The sequence below is a fragment of the Nerophis ophidion genome, linkage group LG03 (assembly GCF_033978795.1).
Source record: "Nerophis ophidion isolate RoL-2023_Sa linkage group LG03, RoL_Noph_v1.0, whole genome shotgun sequence".
NCBI lineage: Eukaryota > Metazoa > Chordata > Actinopteri > Syngnathiformes > Syngnathidae > Nerophis > Nerophis ophidion.
The window spans coordinates 48,910,450-48,933,421 of NC_084613.1; the positions used below are offsets into that span (position 1 = coordinate 48,910,450).

Sequence of the window (22,972 nt, forward strand, 5' to 3'; positions counted from 1 at the left end):
TCACCACTGTGTTACATCACATTTTCTTTTAACAACACTCAATAAACATTTGGGAACTGAGGAAACTGATTGTTGAAGCTTTGAAAGAGGAATTCTTTCCCATTCTTGTTTTATGTAGAGCTTCAGTCGTTCAACAGTCCGGGGTCTCCGCTGTCGTATTTTACGCTTCATAATGCGCCACACATTTTCGATGGGAGATATGTCTGGACAGTAGGCGGGCCAGGAAAGTACCCGCACTCTTTTACTACAAAGCCACGCTGTTGTAACATGTGGCTTGGCATTGTTTTTCTGAAATAAGCAGGGACGTCCATGATAACGTTGCTTGGATAACAACATATGTTGCTCCAAAACCTGTATGTACCTTTCAGCATTAATGGTGCCTTCACAGATGTGTAAGTTACCCATGCCTTGGGCACTAATGCACCCCCATACCATCACAGATGCTGGCTTTTGAACTTTGCGCCTATAACAATCCGGATGGTTATTTTCCTCTTTGTTCCCGAGGACACCACGTCCACAGTTTCCAAATATAATTTGAAATGTGGACTCGTCAGACCACAGAACACTTTACCACTTTGCATCAGTCCATCTTAGATGAGCTCGGGTCCAGCAAAGCCAGTGGCGTTCCTTGGTGTTGTTGATAAATGGCTTTTGCTTTGCATAGTAGAGTTTTAACTTGCACTTACAGATGTAGCGACCAACTGTAGTTACTGACAGTGGTTTTATAAAGTGTTCCTGAGCCCATGTGGTTATATCCTTTACACACCGATGTCGGTTTTCGATGCAGTACCGCCTGAGGGATCAAATGTCCATAATATCATCGCTTACGTGCAGTGATTTCTTCAGATTCTCAGAACCTTTTGATCATTTTACGGACCGTAGATGGTAAAATCCCTAAATTCCTTGCAATAGCTCATTGAGTTGTTCTAAAACTGTTCGACAATTTACTTACAAAGTGGTGACCCTTGTTTGTGAATTACTTAGCATTTCGTGGAAGCTGTTTTTATACCCAGTCATGGCACCCACCTGTTCCCAATTCGCCTGCACACATGTGGGATGTTCCAAATAAGTGTTTGATGAGCATTCCTCAACATTTTCAGTATTTATTGCCAACTTTCCCAACTTCCTTGTCACGTGTTGCTGGCATCAAATTCTAAAGTTAATGATTATTTGCAACAAAAAAATTGTTTATCAGTTTTAACATAAAATATGTTGTCTTTTTAGCATATTCAATTGAATATGGGTTTAAAATGATTTGCAAATCATTGTATTTTGTTTATATTTACATCTAACACAATTTCCCAACTCATATGTAAACGGGGATGTATAGATATAATACAGTGTCTTCAAAAGTGTTTTGGAGACACCGTTTTTTACTAAAATACAGATTTGGGTCGAGGTTTGAACCAATTATTAATGCAACGTGTACATGTATTTATCCATATGCAGAATGATGTGTTACTGGCACCCTTGTTAAATTTACTGACGAACACGAATATCTAAGTCTTTCAAGTTTCAATGTGTCCACCTGTCGCTTATAAACGTGCGGCTGATATATGTACTATAATCAAAATCTGTTATGAAATGAAATGGGTGTGGTTTATGTTTAGATGCACTCTATAGCCAGGAAATGACGGTATTATCTTGTTTATTGTACAGCAGGGTGAAGGGATGGACACACCCTACACATAGGCACTGCCAGTCATATCCAAAGTTGATACATACTTTGACACACACACACTGTTCATCATATTAGTCAGTTTGATTAATTGTTCAGCATGTGGCAAAAAAAAAGGAGGCTACTATGTTTAGTGCTCTGTGTGTGCTTTAGTACCTTGTATAGATAGGAAATGGTTATTGGGCACATGTGTTTTTGTGCAAGGCCTCATCTGTCTTCCTTGGCGGCATCAGTAGTCAAGCATGTCTCACAGTGACAGCTCAGCAACACTGTGTATGTATACATCACACACACACACACAAACACACACATACACACACACAGCCACTGGAGACAGGTGCCAACACCAGCGAGGTGAAGGGTCACGAGCAACTGGCTCCCCAATGTTGTGTGAAATGTGTCGATGTAAGTTTATTAAGTACACACAGCCGGCGAGTGTGTGTGTGTGTGTGTGTGTGTGTGTGTGTGTGTGTGTGTGTGTGTGTGTGTGTGTGTGTGTGTGTCTTGAGATGGGAGGTGGCCATCCACAAGTAACTGGTTATTATCACCTCAATATTTTTCTTATTATGACAATTACATGCTCTAGGAGTGAATTAAGCGGTACAGGACGCCAAGCGGGAGAGGTTGACAGCTATTTGGAGACTCAATGCACAGAGCAATTTGCAGCCTGGAGCCAAACAAATTGGATTTGAGCCACTTTGGATTGGGGCCCCCGATTGTTCGGTGTTTGGAAGCTTGTCTGGATGGTTAGCGAGCTGGCTCTTGTGGATTGTGGCCCTGACAATAATAAAATCAAATCCTCTATTTTTTTATTGCGGTGTTTCACTAATATTATGGTGTGTTTGGGTAGTTTTATGGTCAATGAGTGTTAGGTTTACCACCCTTTTTATTTTATTTAGTACTGCTTCTTTTTTGGTCTCCAGCCAACAGCTGTGCTCAAGTGTGTGTATAATCCAAACGAGCCGCTAAACAAATTAGTGATACGCGTTTTCCCAAAACTGCCACTGGAAAAGCTGGCAACAGCAGCCAATTAAGCGAAATGCAATTATTCTCATCCATTCACATGATTAGCCTGTGGGTTAACCACCTAGCTGCATGTCATGCTAGCTGGTAATTATTTGCAAAAGTCATCACCATGGATACGCCGAATGTCATGGTAACCTGCAGTGTGTGGCATAGCATCCTAAGGCGGGGTGGGGGCTGATGAGAAAAATAACCTTCAGTCCTTTGAGGAGGCGCTTTGCTCGGACAACTGCTTGACCTAAATGGCTGAGACAGGGAACGGTACGGCATGTGAGACATGAAGGAGAGTGGGTGCCGCTCGTGCTCAGTCGAGCGAGGGTAGATAATGCCAAGCAGCAAGGCTGGCAGGCTGGCAAGGCGGGTGGGCTCTCATCACAGCGGCATGATGGGAAACAAAAGCTTTGTGTTTCAGCCGTTGAGATCGCATTAACCAAAACAAGCAGCCGCGGACCGACGGGCTCTCCCGTTGAAACAGAAATGACACGGCTACATGAATACAAAACAAATCCCTGTGTTGAATCATGGCCAAGCCGAGGCCGCACTGATACATCTGTGCGATGTTTGATTAAAAGGTAGGCTGCTGACAAGCCAGGCAGACTTAACAAGACTTTCAACAGCAAGAGTCAGGATCGTATTTTGGCAAAGTCAAGCCACGCTTAAAAATGGTTTTGTCTATGTAGTGGAAGTCAAAGTTTTGCCAGTTTTTAGAACTAACATAACACAGACGTGTTATGTTAAAGTACTAAAGTTTAGGCAGTTAGCGTGCCTGATATTATAGTAATTAGTAGGGGTGGGGGGAAAAATCGATTCGAATACGAATCAAATCGTTTACGTTGTGCGATTCAGAATCGATTCTCATTTTTAAAAAATCTATTTTTTTTTATTTATTATTTAATTTTTTTTTTTTCTAATCAATCCAACAAACCAATACACAGCAATACCATAACAATACAATCCAATTCCAAAACCAAACCTGACCCACTAACACTCAGAACTGCAATAAACAGAGCAATTGAGAGGAGACACAAACACGACACAGAACAAACCAAAAGTAGTGAAACAAAAATGAATATTACCAACAACAGTATCAATATTAGTTATAATTTCGGCATAGCAGTGATTAAAAATCCCTCATTGACATTATCATTAGACATTTATAAAAATAAAAAAAATGAACAATAGTGTCACAGTGGCTTACACTTGCATCGCATCTCATAAGCTTGACAACACACTGTGTCCAATGTTTTCGCAAAGATAAAATAAGTCATATTTTTGGTTCGTTTAATAGTTAAAACAAATTTACTATATTGCAATCAGTTGATAAAGGTGTCCTTTACAATTGTAAAAGCTTTTTTTTTTAAATCTACTACTCTGCTAGCATGTCAGCAGACTTGGGTAGATCCTGCTGAAATCCTATGTATTGAATGAATACAGAATCGTTTTGAATCGGAAAAATATCATTTTCGAATCGAGAATCGAATCAAATCGAAAAAATCGATATATTATCGAATCGTGACCCCAAGAATCGATATTGAATCGAATCGTGGGACACCCAAAGATTCACAGCCCTAGTAATTAGATGTGTTTAACTATCGCAATAATTACAATCAAAGTTAGCCAATTATGTTTTTTTGTCACCCTTTTTGTGAAAATAAACATCCTGATAATAATGAAATTAATCTAAAGGAAAATAACCCAAGTTGAGGGCTTTTTGTGAGCCTTTAATAGGTGATGTATAAAGATTAATTAGATTAACTAATTTTAGATCATAATTAATTAATCGCTCATTTTTTTAATCAGGGCAGCAAGGTTAGTGTATGTGCCTCACAATACAAAGGTCCTGAGTTGCCCTGGGTTCAATCCCGGGTTTGGGATCTTTCTGTGTGGAGTTTGCATGTTCTTCCCGTGACTGTGTGGGTTCCCTCCGGGTACTCCGGCTTCCTCCCACTTCCAAAGACATGCACCTGGGGATAGGTTGATTGGCAACACTAATTTGGCCCTAGTGTGTGAATGTGAGTCTGAATGTTGTCTGTCTATCTGTGTTGGCCCTGTGATGAGTTGGCGACTTGTCCAGGGTGTAGCCCCGCCTTCCGCCCGAATGCAGCTGAGATAGGCTCCAGCGACCCCCCGCGGCCCTGAACGGGGCAACCGGTAGAAAATGGGTGGATGGTTTTTTTTAATCGTTTGACCGCACCAATGGTAATATGATGTCAAATATATGATATAAGGCTTCATAGTGGAACAAACTTGTTATATTACACAAGTGAACATAAAAACACAACTATGGGCTCTTCACGGCAATCATGGTGGAGACAAGGGTTATACGGTATTCCGGTATCAGCATAGTACCGCGATACTAATGAGTCATATTTGGTACAATACCATCTCTAATAAGTACCGGTCCCCCACCCATTGGCGTTGTCACCCTTTAAGACACGGTTAGCTAGCTAGCAAGCAGCTATTGACTATCTGCAGTCTGCATGCAGTGTTGTAACTCCTTCTAAATCATTAATCCCTGTCTCCATGGAGACAAATCAAGTACATTTATTTCAAGTATCATCCCTGTAGGACGACTGATACATGCTTCATTACACATCGGAGTCATGTCTTTTGACGTGTTAAAATGGTCTGAAGTTTACAAAGTCAAGACAAGATTACTCTATAGATCAGGGGTAGGGAACCTATGGCTCTCAAGCCAGATGTGGCTCTTTTTATGACTGCATCTGGCTCTCAAATAAATCTTAGCTGACATTGCTTAACACGATAAGTAATGAATAATTCCGCTGGTAATCACTGTCTTAAAAATAACATTCAAATTATAAAACATTCTCATGCATTTTAATACAACCATCGTTATCTATCGCACCTGTTCAAGATGTCACATTAATGGTAAAAAGTATTATATTTATTATTGGTTAACTTTAGAATAACAATGTTACTAAAAAGAATAAGAGACTTATTATACTCTGAAAAGGTTGGTCTTAAAAATGAACGCATTTAGTTGTATTCAGTCCACTGTGATGATACCAAGTACAAGAGCAGAGCTAGTCGATACTATTATGATTACATCAATATTCTTTAGCATTACAAAATCTTTTTCTTTTTTTTTTTATTTATTTATATTATGTTTATAAACTCAGGAAATATGTCCGTGGACCCATGAGAAATTTGTATATGACCAATGTATGATCCTGTAACTAGTTGGTATCGGATTGATACCCACATTTTTGGTATCATCCAAAACTAATGTAAAGCATCTAAACAATGGAATTATAAGAGTTTATTACATTTTAACAGAAGTGTAGACAGAACATGTTAAAATAGAAAGTAAGCAGATATTAACAGTAAATGAACAAGTAGATTAATAATTCATTTTCTACCCCTTGTCCTTAGTAATGTTCACAAAATAATAGAATGATAAATGACAAAATATGTTACTGCATATGTCAGCAGAGCCTTTGTTTGTTTACTTACTACTAAAAGACAAGTTTTCTTGTATGTTCACTGTTTTATCTAAGGACAAACTAGCAATAAGAAACATATTTAATGTGCCGTTGGATTTTGTGTTAAAATAAAGCCAATAATGACATTTTTTGTGGTGCCCTATAATTATAAAAGTACCAAAATAAATTTTTGCTACCGGTCCCGGTACCGACATATTGATATCGGGACAACACTAGTGAGTCACGTTTCAAAATTTTGCACAAAGTATGAGGATGTGTGACCAGCTTCATGATCTTCTTTAAGTCAAGATATTAAGTCTCCTGTTTGTCAGAGTTTTTAAACACACATTAGTGCAGCGATGCAGGCAGAGACACACACATTCTCATACTCTTTTCAAACTGTATAATTGTCTACCATAATGTGCCAACAGCAGCTTTCAGTTCCAACATTGCACACACACATTTGGCCAAGGTGCTTGTCCCAACAGCAACACAACTCTTTCTCATTATGGACCAATCCTGGTCACGGCGAGTGTGGTGCATTCACAGAATTCTTGGAATTCTGAGCATCGTTACAACACAAGCAAGTCATTTTTTCTTTGACCTTCTCCGTGTTCTGTATTGCTGCGAAAATTATGACAATTTGTTGTACATTTTATTTCCAGAGAAAAGATTGATCTTTAGCAGCTGTAGCTATAGCTATAGAAACAGATATCTAGATAGCCCCGCCCCCTGCCAAAAGGTTTACCTTAATGTGGCCCCCCCGAGTCAAAAAGTTTGGAGACCCCTGCACGACACAGTTGTTGGGTTAGTGTTCCTTTGTTTTTGAGAGACACTAGAAGGTTGGTGTCCCATCTGTATGAGTCCACGTGTCTCAGGTGGGCTCAGACTTAAGGGTCAACAGTCTTGTTTTAGCAGGTGGCATCAGCTGGCATTCACCCGCTACTCTTCCTCTTCCTCCCTGAGCGAGCACTGGCCCAGGAACCTGTGTCACTTATAGGTGACTTCCTCCACTTTTTTGTTCTCCAGCTGAGACCCAGCCGTCAGTCGGTGAATGTGTGCTGAGTGTGTTTAGGCCAGTGTTTTTCAACCTTTGTTGAGCCAAGGCACATTTTTTGCTTTGAGAAAATGCGGAGGCACACCACCAACAGAAATCCTTAAAAAAACAAAACTCAGTTGACAGTAAAAAGTCGTTGTCACAATTGTTGGATATTACTTTAAACCAGTAAACCTTACCCTTGTTGGAGGTACTGGACCCCACCAGTTTTATATGCGTATCCACCGAACCCTTCTTTAGTGAAAAATAAAATGATCTTTTACTGGTGCACAAAATGACCCGTGCATGAACATCACCTTGTTCAAAGAACAAAACCAACACAGTGCATGAACTTGTAACAAATTACACACCTGCAAATCAGTTTGGGTTCTGTTGTTGCCGTATCCCTAATATGCCGAAAGGGAGAAGTTTTTATGTACTCGATGAGTCGGGTCTGGCTTGATTGGAGGCTCCGCCGAACCCCTGAAGCCGACTCACCAAACCCCTAGGGTTTGAGCGAACCCTGGTTAAGAACCACTGCTTTAAACCATAACCAAGCATGCATCAATATAGCTCTTGACTCAAAGTAGGTGTACTGTCACCACCTGTCACATCACATCCTGACTTATATGGACTTTTTTGCTGTTTTCCTGGGTGTAGTGTTTTAGTTCTTGTCTTGCACTCCTATTTTGGTGGCTTTTCCTGTTGTTTTGGTATTTTCCTGTAGTAGTTTCATGTCTTCCTTTGAGCGATATTTCCCGCATCTACTTTGTTTTGGCAGTCAAACATTTTTCTGTTGTTTTTATCCTTCTTTGTGGGGACATTGTTGACTGTCATGTACATTATGGACGCCGTCTTTGCTCCACAGTAAGTCTTTGCTGTCGTCCAGCAATCTGTTTTTGTTTACTTTGTAGCCAGTTCAGTTTTAGTGTTGTTCTGCATAGCCTTCCCTAAGCTTCAATGCCTTTTTTTAGGTGCACTCACCTTTTGTTTATTTTTGGTTTAAGCATTAGACAACTTTTACCTGCACACTGCCTCCCGCTGTTTCCGACATCTACAAAGCTATTAGCTACCGGATGCCACCTACTGATATGGAAGAGTATTACATGGCTACTAGAGTTCTAGACAGTACAGACACTCAACAACAACACATCATTGCAGACTATAATTACTGGTTGGCAAAAAATATTTGTAACCCAAATAGGTGAAACTAGATTATCTCCCACGGCACACCAAACTGTGTCTCACGGCACACTAGTGTGCCGCGGCACAGTGGTTGAAAAACACTGGTTTAGGGGGCAACAGTCAAAACTCATCTTTCATACTTCTGTTCATTCGTTTTCCACACGTTTACACAAACCGTGTTCCTTCAGCGATGTTCATCAGGATTCCCCGGATACACTTAGGAAACACACATATTGAAATACACTGCTCACCACATGCAATGAAAAGTGTGATATTGAGTCATTCTTCAAAGGCTGTATTGTTACATTTTCACCACAGCAGCAAATCTGCTAGAGTGGAGTGTCACATGCTCTTTGTTGACAAAGTTGTGAAAGGATGAACTGGTAACCTTTTTAACCCGTAACATTCACTGGCCACAACATTAGGTACAGTTGTGCAATCAAATCAATGTGGTGCTTTATCCAAATGAAATATGGTTTAAACATAGTAGGCTGTTATTCTTGCTTTGATGTAGACTATGGATAAATGCAGTAAGGGTGTTCTTATCCAATATATATCATATCGGACCAATATCCGATATTAGGAAAAGACAAGTATCAGATGATATAGGTTTGCATCTAAAACCTGCGATGCAAGCAGTCTTTCAATGTGTTTACTCGTGCAAAGTACAAACCCTGTTTCCATATGAGTTGGGAAATTGTGTTAGAGGTAAATATAAACGGAATACAATGATTTGCAAATCATTTTCAACCCATATTCAGTTGAATATGCTACAAAGACAACATATTTGATGTTCAAACTGATAAACATTTTTTTTTTTTGCAAATAATCATTAACTTTAGAACTTAATGCCAGCAACACGTGACAAAGAAGTTGGGAAAGGTGTCAATAAATACTCATAAAGTTGAGAAATGCTCATCAAACACTTATTTGGAACATCCCTTAGGTGTGCAGGGTAATTGGGAACAGGTGGGTGCCATGATTGGCTGTAAAAGCAGCTTCCATGAAATGTTAAGTAATTCACAAACAAGGATGGGGTGAGGGTAACCACTTTATAAGCAAATCGTCAAACAGTTTTAGAACAACATTTCTCAACGAGTTATTGCAAGGAATTTAGGGATTTTACCATCTACGGTCCGTAAAATCATCAAAAGGTTCAGAGAATCTGGAGAAATCACTGCACGTAAGCGATGATATTACAGACCGTTGATCTCTCAGGCGGTACTGCATCAAAAACCGACATCAGTGGGTAAAGGATATCACCACATGGGCTCAGGAACACCTCATAAAACCACTGTCAGTTATAATGGACGCCCTTGCTTATTTCAGCAAGGCAATGCCAAGGCACGTGTTAAAACAGCGTGGTTTCGTAGTAAAAGAGTGCGGGTACTTTCCTGGCCCGCCTGCAGTCCAGACCTGTCTCCCATCGAAAATGTGTGGCACATTATGAAGCGTAAAATACAACAGCGCAGACCCCGGACTGTAGAATGACTGAAGCTCTACATAAAACAAGAATGAGAAAGAATTCCACTTCTAAAGCTTTAACAATTAGTTTCCTCAGTTCCCAAACGTTTATTGAGTGTTGTTAAAAGAAACGGTGATGTAACACAGTGGTGAACATGCCCTTCCCAACTCCTTTGGCACATGTTGCAGCCATGAAATTCCAAGATAATTATTATTTTCAAAAAAAAATAAAGTTTATGAGTTTGAGCATCAAATATCTTGTCTTTGTAGTGCATTCAACTGAATATGGGTTGAAAAGGATTTGCAAATTATTGTTTTCCGTTTATATTTACATCTAACACAATTTCCAAACTCATATGGAAACGGGGTTTGTATGTCCTCCAATAAGCACACAAGGTTGGTCTGTTCTTGTATTTTAGCCAAGTGATTTACAAAAGGTAAATATGGCGGACTTTTCAGGAGCTAGCAACTACACAACAGCTTAGCACACAAGTTAGACATACGTAATATGTGTGCTTAATTGAACCATGAAAGATCACATTTGTCAATTTGAACAAGTATGAAATAATTATACTTGCAGATGCAAATTATTCAAGGCAGAAGCGTCTTAGAACATATCCAATAACAAACGTGTCAGCGTCATTCAATTTAACAATTGTGGACAATAGGTGTCGCCAAAACACAAATTAACACTCCACTTATAAGTCGATCATAAGGTTAGTATTTTTCATACCTACTATTGCTGTCCAATTAATTTCATTTAATCCAATCCAATCCACTTTATTCATACAGCACATTTAAACAACAAAATGTTTCCAAAGTGCTGCACAACAATATTAAAAACAATATTCAAATACTATCCTGAGCTCCACCAATGACTGAATAAAACCCAAAAATAAAAATACATATAAAAACAATATGAAATAAAGAAGATTAAAAACTATTTTAAAGGGTAATACCAATTAAAACAGTAAATAGAAATCAAAAATGTAAAAACACAGAGGACCACACAACTCACGTAGTGTTAAAAGCCAGAGAATAAAAATGGGTCTTAAAACGAGACTTAAAACACTCCACTGTGGGAGCAGTTTGAACATGGAGGGGCAGAGTGTTCCAGAATTTAGGGCCGACCACAGAGAAGGCCCTATCTCTCCTAGTTTTAAGTCTGGTCTTGGGCACCACGAGCTGGAGTTTGGATGAGGTCCGAGATATAAAGAAGTGCCAGTTCATGTAAAGCTTTAAAAACAAACAGCAAGGTTTTAAAATCAATTCTAAAATGAAAAATAATCAAGACTTTTGTAACATTCCACAGTTCAAATTATTGAAAGTATACTGTATGATTGCTGATATCGTATCAGAATATCGGTATCCCCTAATAATCATGGTCCATGCAATATCAGAATCACCAAACTGCTGGATTTAGGCCTCCCCTCACCCAACTGTTTTTGGATTAAGGACTTCCTGACCAACCGACCTCAGACAGTAAAACTTGGCCCCCATCTCTCCTCCCCCCGCACACTCAGCATCGGCTCTCCACAGGGGTGTGTGCTGGGCCCTTTGCTATATTCCCTCTACAGCCATGACTGTTGTCCAGCCCACTCGGAGAACACCATCATCAAGTTCGCCGATGACACAACAGTGGTGGGCCCCATTACAGGGGGGGGATGAGTCTGCATACAGAGATGAGGTCCTGAAACTATCAGCGTGGTGTTCAGTGAATAATTTGGCACTGAACACCACAAAAACCAAGGAACTTATCTTTGACTTCAGGAAAAACACTGCAGATCCCGCCCCCCTCTACAGCAACGGCGAGGAGTTAGAGAGAGTCAACTCCTTCAAGTTCCTCGGCACCCTCATATCTGCTGACCTGTCCTGGAACCAAAATACAACTGCGGTCATCCGGAAGGCCCAGCGGAGACTCCACTTCCTGAGGGTGCCCGAGGAAGAGCAGACTGGAGAGACAGCTGATGGTGACCTTCTACCGCTCGGCTGTCGAGAGCCTGCTGACGTACTGCATAACAGTGTGGTACGCCAGCTGCACAGAAGCAGACAAACGGGCGATTCAGAGGGTCATAAAGTCTGCACAAAAAATCATCGGCTGTCCCCTGCCCTCCCTGAAGGATTTACACAACTCCCGTTGTCTCAACAGAGCAAAAAACATTACCAAGGACAGCACACACCCTGGCTTCCACCTGTTCGACCTGCTACCATCAGGCAGGCGCTACAGGTGCATCAGAGCCAGAACAAACAGGCTCAAAGACAGCTTCTTTCCCAAAGCTGTCACCATGTTGAACTCCTACTTATAATAATAATAATTCACCCCTATACAATATCATGCCCTAATACCCTACTGTGCAATACTACCCTTCGAGTGCAATACATCCGACACTGATTGTTATTTATTACTTCGGTACTCTTGTCTTTTTCTGTATATTGTACAGTATTTTGTATTTCTATAGTGTTTTTTATATTGTGCAGGATTGCTTGTTATCTTTATTGGATAGTAGTCTGTTTATTTCAATTGTTTGTTTTTTTCCTTTATTACCCTCTTGTGTTATTCATTTCTCCCCATATTTGTTCCCACTACCGCACCTTAAGTTGGAGTCTTTAATCTTGTTTTATGCAAATATAATGACAATAAAGTCCATTCTATGCTATTGTATTCTATTCTATTGGAAGTGAAAAAGGTGTATCGGGAAACCCCTAAAATAAATTGTGATGCTGTGCAATTGTTCAATTATATTAGTAAACATTGATTTATTTCATTAACTAATGACTCAGCTGGGCAGCTTTAGCTTTTGAGTGACAGGTTGTTTTGTATCGGTTCGTATTAGGTTGTTTGGTGTTTGATGGTCTACCTAATGAAATATCCACAGTACGGTGTGCGATCCACGATTTATATCAAATAAAAACTTGCAGTAGTACTGTGTTTAATTTGGATCACATTAAAATGTTTTAATTTGTATCGTTTTGATGGGGTATTTTTCTCACTGGTTCAGCATCATAATAAGCTTTATTGTACTTACAGCATCAAAAAGAACTGCATGATGACATCGTCATCACCTTTAACCATGTACTTCCAGTCTTTTCATGCTTCCGTCATCAACATCTGACTTTTTGCTCTTCTTTTGCAGGATCTATCTGGCTCTATAGATGACCTCCCCACTGGGACCGAGGCTGGTCTGGGATCAGCCGCCAGTAGCAACAGCAGTAGCCAAGGGGAGCAAGCAAACGCCAACACCCAGAGACAGTCTCCTTTCTCTCCCCATGCCTCCCCCCACCTTCACAGCCAGCGGAGCGGACCTTCTCCCTCACCTGTGGGTTCACCTGCAGGATCTACTCAGTCCCTGCAGTCGCGATCAGGCTCCGGACCCATCTCGCCTGCGAGTGGACCTCCTGCCGGTGCCAACACACCAGGTAGAGCTGCTATCAAACGCACAACATGCACTCACACTTCGGTTGATACACTGGAATGCTTAATGCAGTGATTATCAAGTAAATTGTTTTGGGGGCCTCATTTTCTTCTTCCCTTCACTAGTAGTCTTTTTTTGTATATTCCAGGGAGCAAATGTCCTTTACTGAGGACATTTGATTTTTATTTATTAGTTTTTTCAGAGTTACAGGAGCTCTCTGCTGTTTTTAAAGGACACTGCAAAAAAAACTAGTCAAAGATCCTCTTTACGACAGTGCTCTAGTCTTTTGAAGGATATGCTCCAAAAAAAGTTTTTCAACTGAACTCAGACTTGCCAACCTTGAGACCTCCGATTTGGGGGTGGGGCGGGGGCGTGGTTAGGGGTGTGGTTAAGAGAGGAGGAGTATATTTATAGCTAGAATTCACCAAGTCAAGTATTTCATGTATATAATATATATACTGTATACATGATAATATATATATATATATATATATATATATATATACATATATATATATATATATTTGACTTTCAATGAATTCTAGCTATATATATTTATTTTATTTTATATATATATATATATGTATATATATATATATATATATATATATATATATATATATATATATATATCAAATAAATACTTGAATTTCAGTGTTCATTTATTTACACATATACACACATAACACTCATTGTTGAGTTAAGGGTCACTATTTTTCTAACCATGCTCAACACCCTCTCTGATGATGCATTGCTGTGTGGCAACCACAAAAGTACTTTCATCAAATGCACTAGAGTCTGGAATCTTCCATCTCTCCCTAGCATGGCCCAAAACCAGTCAATCTTTGCTTCCTGAGGAAGATCTTAACTGCCAAGCACTTAGTAGTCCACTACTTCTTCCCGGAGGCTATCCAGGTCCAATCGCAGCTGCAGCTTGCAAGTTACAAGCATATTTCTTCATCTTACTCATTGTCGGCATCGCTACGGCTGTATCTTCCTCGTTCGTCTGCTTCGTCTCCTTGTTGTGTGTGCAGTTGTGCACTGCACTCTCTGAAAGCCGTAGATGTTATTGTCACAAATGCATGTACAGTAGATGGCAGTATTGTCCTGTTTAAGAGTGTCACAACATTGCTCTTTACGGCAGACAAACTTCTTTACGGTAGACAAAAACGTAACTGCTGTTGTTGTGTGTTGTTACCGCGCTGGGACGACATTAATGAAACTGCCTAACATCAAACCCACATAAGAAACCAAGAACCCGCTCTCGATCATTCTACAGTTATAACGTCATTGGGCAGACACGCTGTTTATATTTTTGGAAAGCAGGCTGTCCTCACTCAGGTCCACATGGAGCTGGAAGGGGCGTGGCCTCCAGCTCCGCCTGAATTTCGGGAGATTTTCTGGAGAAAATTTGTCCTGGGGAGTTTTCGGGAGAGGCGCTGAATTTCGGGAGTCTCCCGGAAAATCCGGGAGGGTTGGCAAGTATGACTGAACTTGAGGGCCACCAGTTGAATAGCCCAAATGATGAAAAAAAGAGGACTGGAAATGGAACTTTGAGGATCACCACTAGTATAACTAAAGAAACAAGAGAAACAAATGACTACTAACTGCATCTGAAGTAAACAAGCTACAGCAACATCTTACTCACATGAATCAAATTATGGAAAACAATGTAACTGCCTTGAGGATAGCCTCAGCTAGGTAAATCACAAATTCAAACCTTAGTGTTATATGTCTGCTAGCAAGGTTAATATGTCAGGGATCTGCCAATGTGTTTACAGTAGGATGTCACAGAATTAACATTTCTTATCATGGTTAATGTGACCAAAATTATCACTGTTGTCATTGTCATCGCGGTATTTTTGAAGTGCTCAAAATTTTCAAAACATAATTATACGAAAATCTTTTAACACAAGTTGTATTTAAAATTATTTATTTTGTAGGCGAAACATTTAGAGATAAAAACACTGTTTCATGGACCTCAAATAGAGATTGAATGTGCATATGAAAGCAACAAAAGCATTAAACAAAGTAATATGGCAGAAAAAAAAGAATAACATAAAATAAATAATGAATAAATTGTGGAAGATAGCACTTTATGGACATAAGAGATTCAAATGTAATTATGTAACAATGTAAGAATATTTAAAGATAGCCCTTGATAGCCATAAGTCATAAATGCACCTTTTGTCCATATAGATACAAATAGTGTTCATGTATAAGATCTAGGGCTGCAAATTATTGCCAAAGTCATAATTAAGATTATTGTTATCAATATTGAAATCATGATTACTGATTGTTAGGTAAAGCAGTGTTGGAGTGTGTCATTTGTAATGTCTAATAAAAATGCTATGGATAAACAGTATCCATATATCGAAAGACAAGTATTTTTTTTTGTTTTGTTTATTAATAATATCAATGTGTCAGCTTTTTCAATTACATTATGTCTTTATCTCTCTTTTTACATTATGAAAGAGGAAGGTATATATATATATATGTATATATATATATTTATTTTTTATTTTTTTTTAATTAATTTTTTTTTAAGATATGTACATTTATATATACACGTAGATGCTGTATCGGGACAGATCCATTAAGAGTTTGATCAGAAATATGTCGTATAGTAATTAACTACACACAATAAAAATTAACAAAATGCTGTGTCACATGAATGTTTTAATAATACTTTTGTGACATGAAAATACCACAAGTAATGTAAAAAAAAAACATAGTTTTTACTTTTTGATATCAATATGAACTCAAAGCAGTTTGGCTAATGAAGATGAAGTCTAATAAACAAGCTTTGTTCTTCTCCAACGCCCCCTAGTAGTTAAGTACAACAGTTTGCCCAACAAAAATAAACAGTTTCGCCTTCGCTATGTACTTTTAGTGTGGGACAAATGCTTCTGTCTCCAATATTGTCCATGCCTGTCTCCATCTTAAAACAGAGGTGCGCTCTTATACGCACACTGAGAAGTAAGGGAAAATGAAGTTAAACTAAGCGCGCTTGATTACTCCAAGGGGAAATCTCCAGAGCAAATTCCATGTAGGTTATCTGCCATGATTTTCAAGCCAAAAGTCGCTGGTGCGCATATGCCTGACTTTGTTTTCAGGAAGTACCGTATTTTTCGGATTATAAATCGCTCCGGAGTATACGTCGCACCAGCCGAAAATGTATAATAAAGAAGGAAAGAAACATATATACGTCGCAATGGAGTATAAGTCGCATTTTTGGGGGAAATGTATTTGATAAAATCCAACACCAAGAATAGACATTTGAAAGGCAATTTAAAATAAATAAAGAATAGTGAACAACAGGCTGAATAAGTGTACGTTATATGACGCATAAATAACCAACTGAGAAGGTGCCTGGTATGTTAACGTAACATATTATGGTAAGAGTCATTCAAATAATTATAACATATAGAACATGCTATACTTTACCAAACAATATGTCACTCCTGATCGATAAATCCGATAAAATCTTCTTCCTCGATGTCGCTTCTAAACAACTCTGCCAACCCCAAATGTACTGTATGCGCCGCGTCCTCTTGTTTTTTTCTGCTGCATATTTCACTACATCCAGCTTGTAATCTGCAGTACATGATTTCCTTTTCGGTGCCATTTTTGTTCAGCACTTCTCAGTTTCTATAAGTTACAGCCAACGTTGAAATGATCCATTTTAATAGCTACGACCGTTGCATATAGCATATAGCATTTAGCATCCCATGACCCACAATGCACTTCTGCCTTGACCGTCCACCGCCGAATTTGTATTTTTTTGACGTGTGTGTGACGATAGCTGATGTGTGTGTGACGATTGCTGACATTTTCTTTAAATAATATTATTTAATATTTTACAGTAATGTGTTAATAATTTCACACATAAGTTGCTCCGGAGTATATGTCGCACCCAAGCTATGAAAAAAACTGTGACTTATAATCCATTTTTTGGGGGTATTTAAAAAATCAGACGGTATTACTAACCATTGGGACATTTATCGCAGTTTATCATTTTACCGTTTACCATTACATCCCTCTGCGATGAGGTGGCGACTTGTCCAGGGTGTATATGCCTTCCGCCCGAATGCAGCTGAGATAGGCGCCAGCGACCCCCCGCGACCCCAAAAGGGACAACCAGTAGAAAATGGATGGATGGATGGCATTACATCCCTATTGGTCTAAGTTCCTCTATACAACAGAAGCACTGTTTTAGGAATTTACTGCAAAAAAGTTTGTCTCCCAAGTTTTGAACTGAACTCAGGGGCCTGTATGGTGTCATTCCCGGGCACAATTTGGCCCCTGGATCATGCATTGAATATCCTGTTGTCTCGCCCTTTCTCCAATTATTTCAAAGGACAAAAACATAATTAAAGTTCAATGGAATGTGTAAATGTTCCATACTGCAGGTATATGTGCCCTGCAGTGGACTGAAAGTCTGACACCCTTAGTCAGCTGGGATAGGCTCCAGCTCACACATGACTTTAAACAGCTGACACAGAGGCTTCAGCAGAAAATGCCAGCTGTAACGTTGTTGAAAGGCGCATAGTGCTGTTTTCCATGTCTTTTTTCAAATACGATTCCACATCTTTCTGGCAACATTAATAGCGACCAACACTCCTGGAAGGAAAGAGCCGCGTTATCACACGGTTATTTTAGCTTGACCTTTTCATTTTGATTCTCTACTAAAACCCAAGCCTGATTCCATGTGTGCATAAATACCTGTTCTTAAAGCCTTCTGAAAAGGTCATGAAGAAATCTAATGCATGATTTAATTTGCACCTTGCCAATTTTTTGCGTGAAGCATGTTTGGATGCAAAACTTTTTTTTGTGTGAGCATATAAAACATAATGCTCAATCCCATTTACTTTCTGGACAGAGAATGTAAATCAATCTAGCATGTCTAGACTTTGTAGTGTCTCCTTCACAACAAACGGGTTTAATATTATCGCAACTCTGTTCATTTTCCTCACATAGTTTTTGAACTTTAATTGTAAGACTTTAAGCCTCTTTTAATCCAGTTTCGTACCGCAGTTGATGACAGAATTACCTTAAACTATATAATGTGTACACAATATTTCCACACTCCTTTGAAATAAAGTATGGGAAACTGTTTGGGTTTTTTTGTGTTATCTGGTACTTCAAGTTTCAATTACTTGTGGTCGTTCTGAAGGTATTGTGCTTACACTTAGTTACAGATTTTCAGATTTTACAGTGTTTTTTCTTTTCCACGGGAGGTTTAGGCAGTGTCGGGGAAGCGACTCAGAAAATGTAGTAAATTATGGTACAATAAATGTAACTTTACGACACTGAATCTACCCACCAGATAAATGTAGATAAGCTCAACTACAATACAATGACAAAAGTAGCTTAAATACATCAAAGCTTTTTGTCTCTTTTTTTTTTTTTTTTTACAAATAAACTTAATAACAAGCAATTGCTTTATGACCAATAAAACTGTGATACAGACTGATCTTTTCATTGATTTTCCAATCGTGTATCGCTATCATTCAGGTATATAAATGTTTTTTTTTTCTATTTTCATAACATGTCTTACTTGAATATAATTTTAATATATCAATATTGTTGTTCATAAATCAAAAAGTTTGTAAATTGATGTCTCACTGTTTTTGTTACTTGAAAATTGTAAGTTTTTTATTATGGAATACTTTTATAATTCCACTTGCAGGGAAATAAGGGGGGTCTTTGGAAAATGTAAGTTGTCTGTTGTCTGTTGTCCCAAAACGTTTGAGAACCCCTGAATTTCAGTATGTAAGCAGTTCATATGGCTCCATCCTTGGGTGGATATCTTGTGAGAGGAAAGGGGGGTTAATAATTTTTGCAATGCAGTCTGTTAAAAATGATGGAAAGCGCAACGCGACATGGCAACTGTCGCTGTGGTCAAAGTTGGAATTACCACAAAACACATTTTAAGATATTCAGCCCTCTACTGCTATCTGGCGGCTAAAGTGAATAGTTCACATCACAAATTTGTCACATTCGTCAGATAAACTGCGACGAATGGGACATTATGAATCCTGTTCCTACTGTAGATCAAAGGGAAAAGATCCTGCATATCCCTTTTTATAGCTTGCCGGCTTATGTCCAATAGAAACTTACAAAGAGGCTGCCAATTTCATATTCACCATTTTAGACTTATTTTACTGTGTGATTTATTAAAATACAATATACTTGTAAATACCTCTATATTTTTCCCACAGCTGCTTCCTCAGACCCAATTACCAAAACGTTTCACCCTGAATTTAGGTAAGAAATTTTTTCCGCATTTGAATTTTGTGAACTGAATTTTTTTACAGAAAATTATGCAGACAATTTAATTCAATAAACATTTAGGGGGAAAATGTCCGTGTTTAAAAAAATTAGTTTGTTAAAATACAGTTTTTTAAATTTCACTTTATAAAACTACAGTGCAAAAAAGGATTGGTTATGAAGACATAAATTAACCCCCGTAGGCTCTGGGTAAACTATGAGTAAAATATGCAGGCCAGTGAGTAGCTCAGTTACAATTAGCACATGTCTAATTATATGAATAAAAAAAGTTGTATAAAGAGAATAATAATATATATAGTAATAATGGTAAATGGGGGCTTCACGGTGGAAGAGGGGTTAGTGCGTCTGCCTCACAATACGAAAGTCCTGAGTAGCCCCAGGTTCAATCCCGGGCTCGGGATCTTTCTGTGTGGAGTTTGCATGTTCTTCCCGTGACTGCGTGGGTTCCCTCCGGGTACTCCGGCTTCCTCCCACTTCCAAAGACATGTACGTGGGGATAGGTTGATTGGCAACACTAAATTGGCCCTAGTGTGTGAATGTGAGTGTGAATGTTGTCTGTCTATCTGTGTTGGCCCTGCGATGAGTTGGCGACTTGTCCAGGGTCTACCCCGCCTTCCGCCTGATTGTAGCTGAGATAGGCACCAGCGACACCAAAGGGAATAAGCGGTAGAAAATAGATGGATAATGGTAAATGGGTTATACTTGTATAGCGCTAAACAGCTTCGACACTTATTTCCACATTCACCCATTCACACACTGATGACGGGAGCTGACATGCCAGGCCCTAACCACGACCCATCAGCAGCAAGAGTGAAGTGTCTTGCTCAAGGACACAACGGACGTGACGAGGTTGGTAGAAGGTGGGGATCGAACCAGGAACCCTTAGGTTGCTGGCACGGCTACTCCCCCATAAATCTTAAAGTGCTATAATACAAACCAATGTTTAAAACAATAAGAGCTTTGCCATTGAAACATATAAAATACTAATACTAAAACAATATCAGTGAAACATATAATATAGGCATAATAGTATGTCTATTTATTTTACTTATTTAAAAAAACAACCCGGTCAAATTAACTCAATGTGTATAAGTACTTTTTGAGCACATTCAAAAACTGACTGACATGACTGGAGGATGATATATGTGCATATGTGCACGTGCGCGTCATTCCCGCCTGGCCTCCCTCGTCATCCGGCCACCTCTCTGCCCCGCCGAGCATTTGAGTAACGCATCAGCGTGTCTCCGAGCTGCCAGTCATCCTGACGAGGCGGGGCAAAATGTCGTGAGTGAGATCCTGATGTCGGGCCTCCTCCTCCCCTTCCTCTTCATCCGAACCGGAGTGATTGACGCTAATGAAAAGTGGGACAGTTGTTCTCTCGCCAAGAATCGTGCCATGCATCCGGAACGAGGCTGCAAAGATGGGAAGCGAAACTGATTGTTGGGACGTGATTAATAGGCAAATATTTAAAAATATTCTCCGTGCCAAATAAATGGTGATCAAGTGTGGAGCAGTGCATTTGGCATGTCTTAGCAGCTGTACTACATTCGCTTTGAATTAGATCAATGAGCTTCCAGCCTGGGAGAAACACACAGGAGAACTAATGTGGTTAGCACATATCTGATTACTAAAGCCTCCACTTTCAAACTCTTCATCACAACTTAAGACATTTTCATTAATGTGCTTGTTTGAGTTGGTGTAAGTCTGCATCAATGCATGTGTGTGTGTGTGTGTGTGCGCGTGTGTGTGTGTGTGTGTGCGCGCGCCACCCTGTTCATTATTCAATTTTATGAATAACAATGTCCACTAAATCAACAAAACATTAATAAGCAACTTAATTAGTGAGAAAACAAATGGTTGCAAGCTGCACTACTGACTGAGCTTCAGTCAAGAAAAAGTCATAACAACATATCTTGTGACTCTGTTTCATTTTGCTTTATTAATGTGGCTGCCATACAAGTGGTATCACCGGCTCTGTTATGATGGATTACGGTTTAGGAATGAATTTAACTCAGATGATTTAGTTATTGTGACAGTTTGTGTCTTATTAGCGACTATTGTGGCTGTATGTAAATGTCAGGGAGTCATGTTATCGTGTGTTGTTTTTTACTTGTGTACGCTAAGGCAGTGGTTCTCAAACTTTTTTCTCCATGTACCAACTCGGAAAAAAACTTGGCTCTCCAAGTACCGCCATTCTGACCAGCGTCATAATGCAGTAACATAGTAGGCCTAAATATTCATTGAAAAAGGGCAGGGGTTTTATTTAAGAAGTCTATTTAATATTTTTGGCCATTGTATCGTTACACACAGTTTGAACAGTAGCACTGTGTTGGAATTTAGGAAAATAAAGCACTGTACTTTAATCAAGTGATTCTTTGGTGTACTACTAGATCAGGGGTAGGGAACCTATGGCTCTAGAGCCAGATGTGGCTATTTTGATGACCGCATCTGGCTCTCAGATAAATATTAGCTGACATTGCTTAACACGATAAGTAATGAATAATTCCGCTGGTAATCACAGTGTTAAAAATAAAGTTCAAATTATAAAACATTCTCATGCATTTTAATCCAACCATCCGTTTTCTATTGCACCTGTCCAAGATGTCGCATTAATGGTAAGAAGTAGGATATTTATTATTGGTTAACTTTAGAATAACAATGTTATTAAAAAATAATAAGAGACTTATTATACTTACAGTTACTTAAAAATGCACGCATTTAGTTGTATTCAGTGTTAAAAAAAATATTATATGGCTCTCATGAAAATACATTTTTAAATTTTTGGCTTTCATAGCTCTCTCAGCAAAAAAGGTTCCCGACCCCTGTACTAGATGAAGCCCGCGTACCACTAGTGATAAACATACCACAGTTTGAAAAACACTGCTCCAAGGGCCTAAACGACTAACATCCAATTAACAACTGCTAAACATAGTGCACAAACTACAAAAGTGTGTGTATTATTAGTGGGCATGTTATGTGTGATCTACTAAGACTGGGTGTACAAGTGATAAAGCGCAAAAGTGGTGCAGATCGACCTATTTAAATTAGTTTTTTGTGTGTGCTACCGGCATGATGTGCCCATGGAAACACTCATTTCCTTTCGCATTCATGTTATTATGTTCCTACCTGTGGGGTTTTGGACATCTATAATCTCTCACACCTTTAGTGCAATATAGAATTACAGTTTCTGATTTTCCAGACATCAGAAACTTTTTTTAGCATGCTGACAGTGGGCTCTTTGGATAGGCGACAGAACATTACACCACTGCAGCGCATTTATGCATCTGGAATGATCCAAACGTAAGAAAATGCACATTGCAATACGTGTTTTCATAGAGGAGATATACTAATATAGTACATTTCCATCCATCCATCCATTTTCTACCGCTGATTCCCTTTCGGGGTCGCGGGGGGCGCTGGCGCCTATCTCAGCTAC

The 22,972-nt window shown here is 39.1% G+C and overlaps 1 protein-coding gene across 3 annotated transcripts in view; it reads left to right on the forward strand.

Annotated features, from left to right (window-relative positions):
- Positions 1 to 22,972, forward strand: part of arid1b (AT-rich interactive domain 1B) — a 594,747-nt gene that overhangs the window by 395,579 nt on the left and 176,196 nt on the right. For all 3 annotated transcript variants that reach the window (XM_061895467.1, XM_061895468.1, XM_061895469.1), the window contains one exon: positions 12,964 to 13,246. In XM_061895467.1, the coding sequence (XP_061751451.1) occupies positions 12,964 to 13,246 (283 nt within the window). The remainder of the gene's footprint in view (positions 1 to 12,963; positions 13,247 to 22,972) is intronic.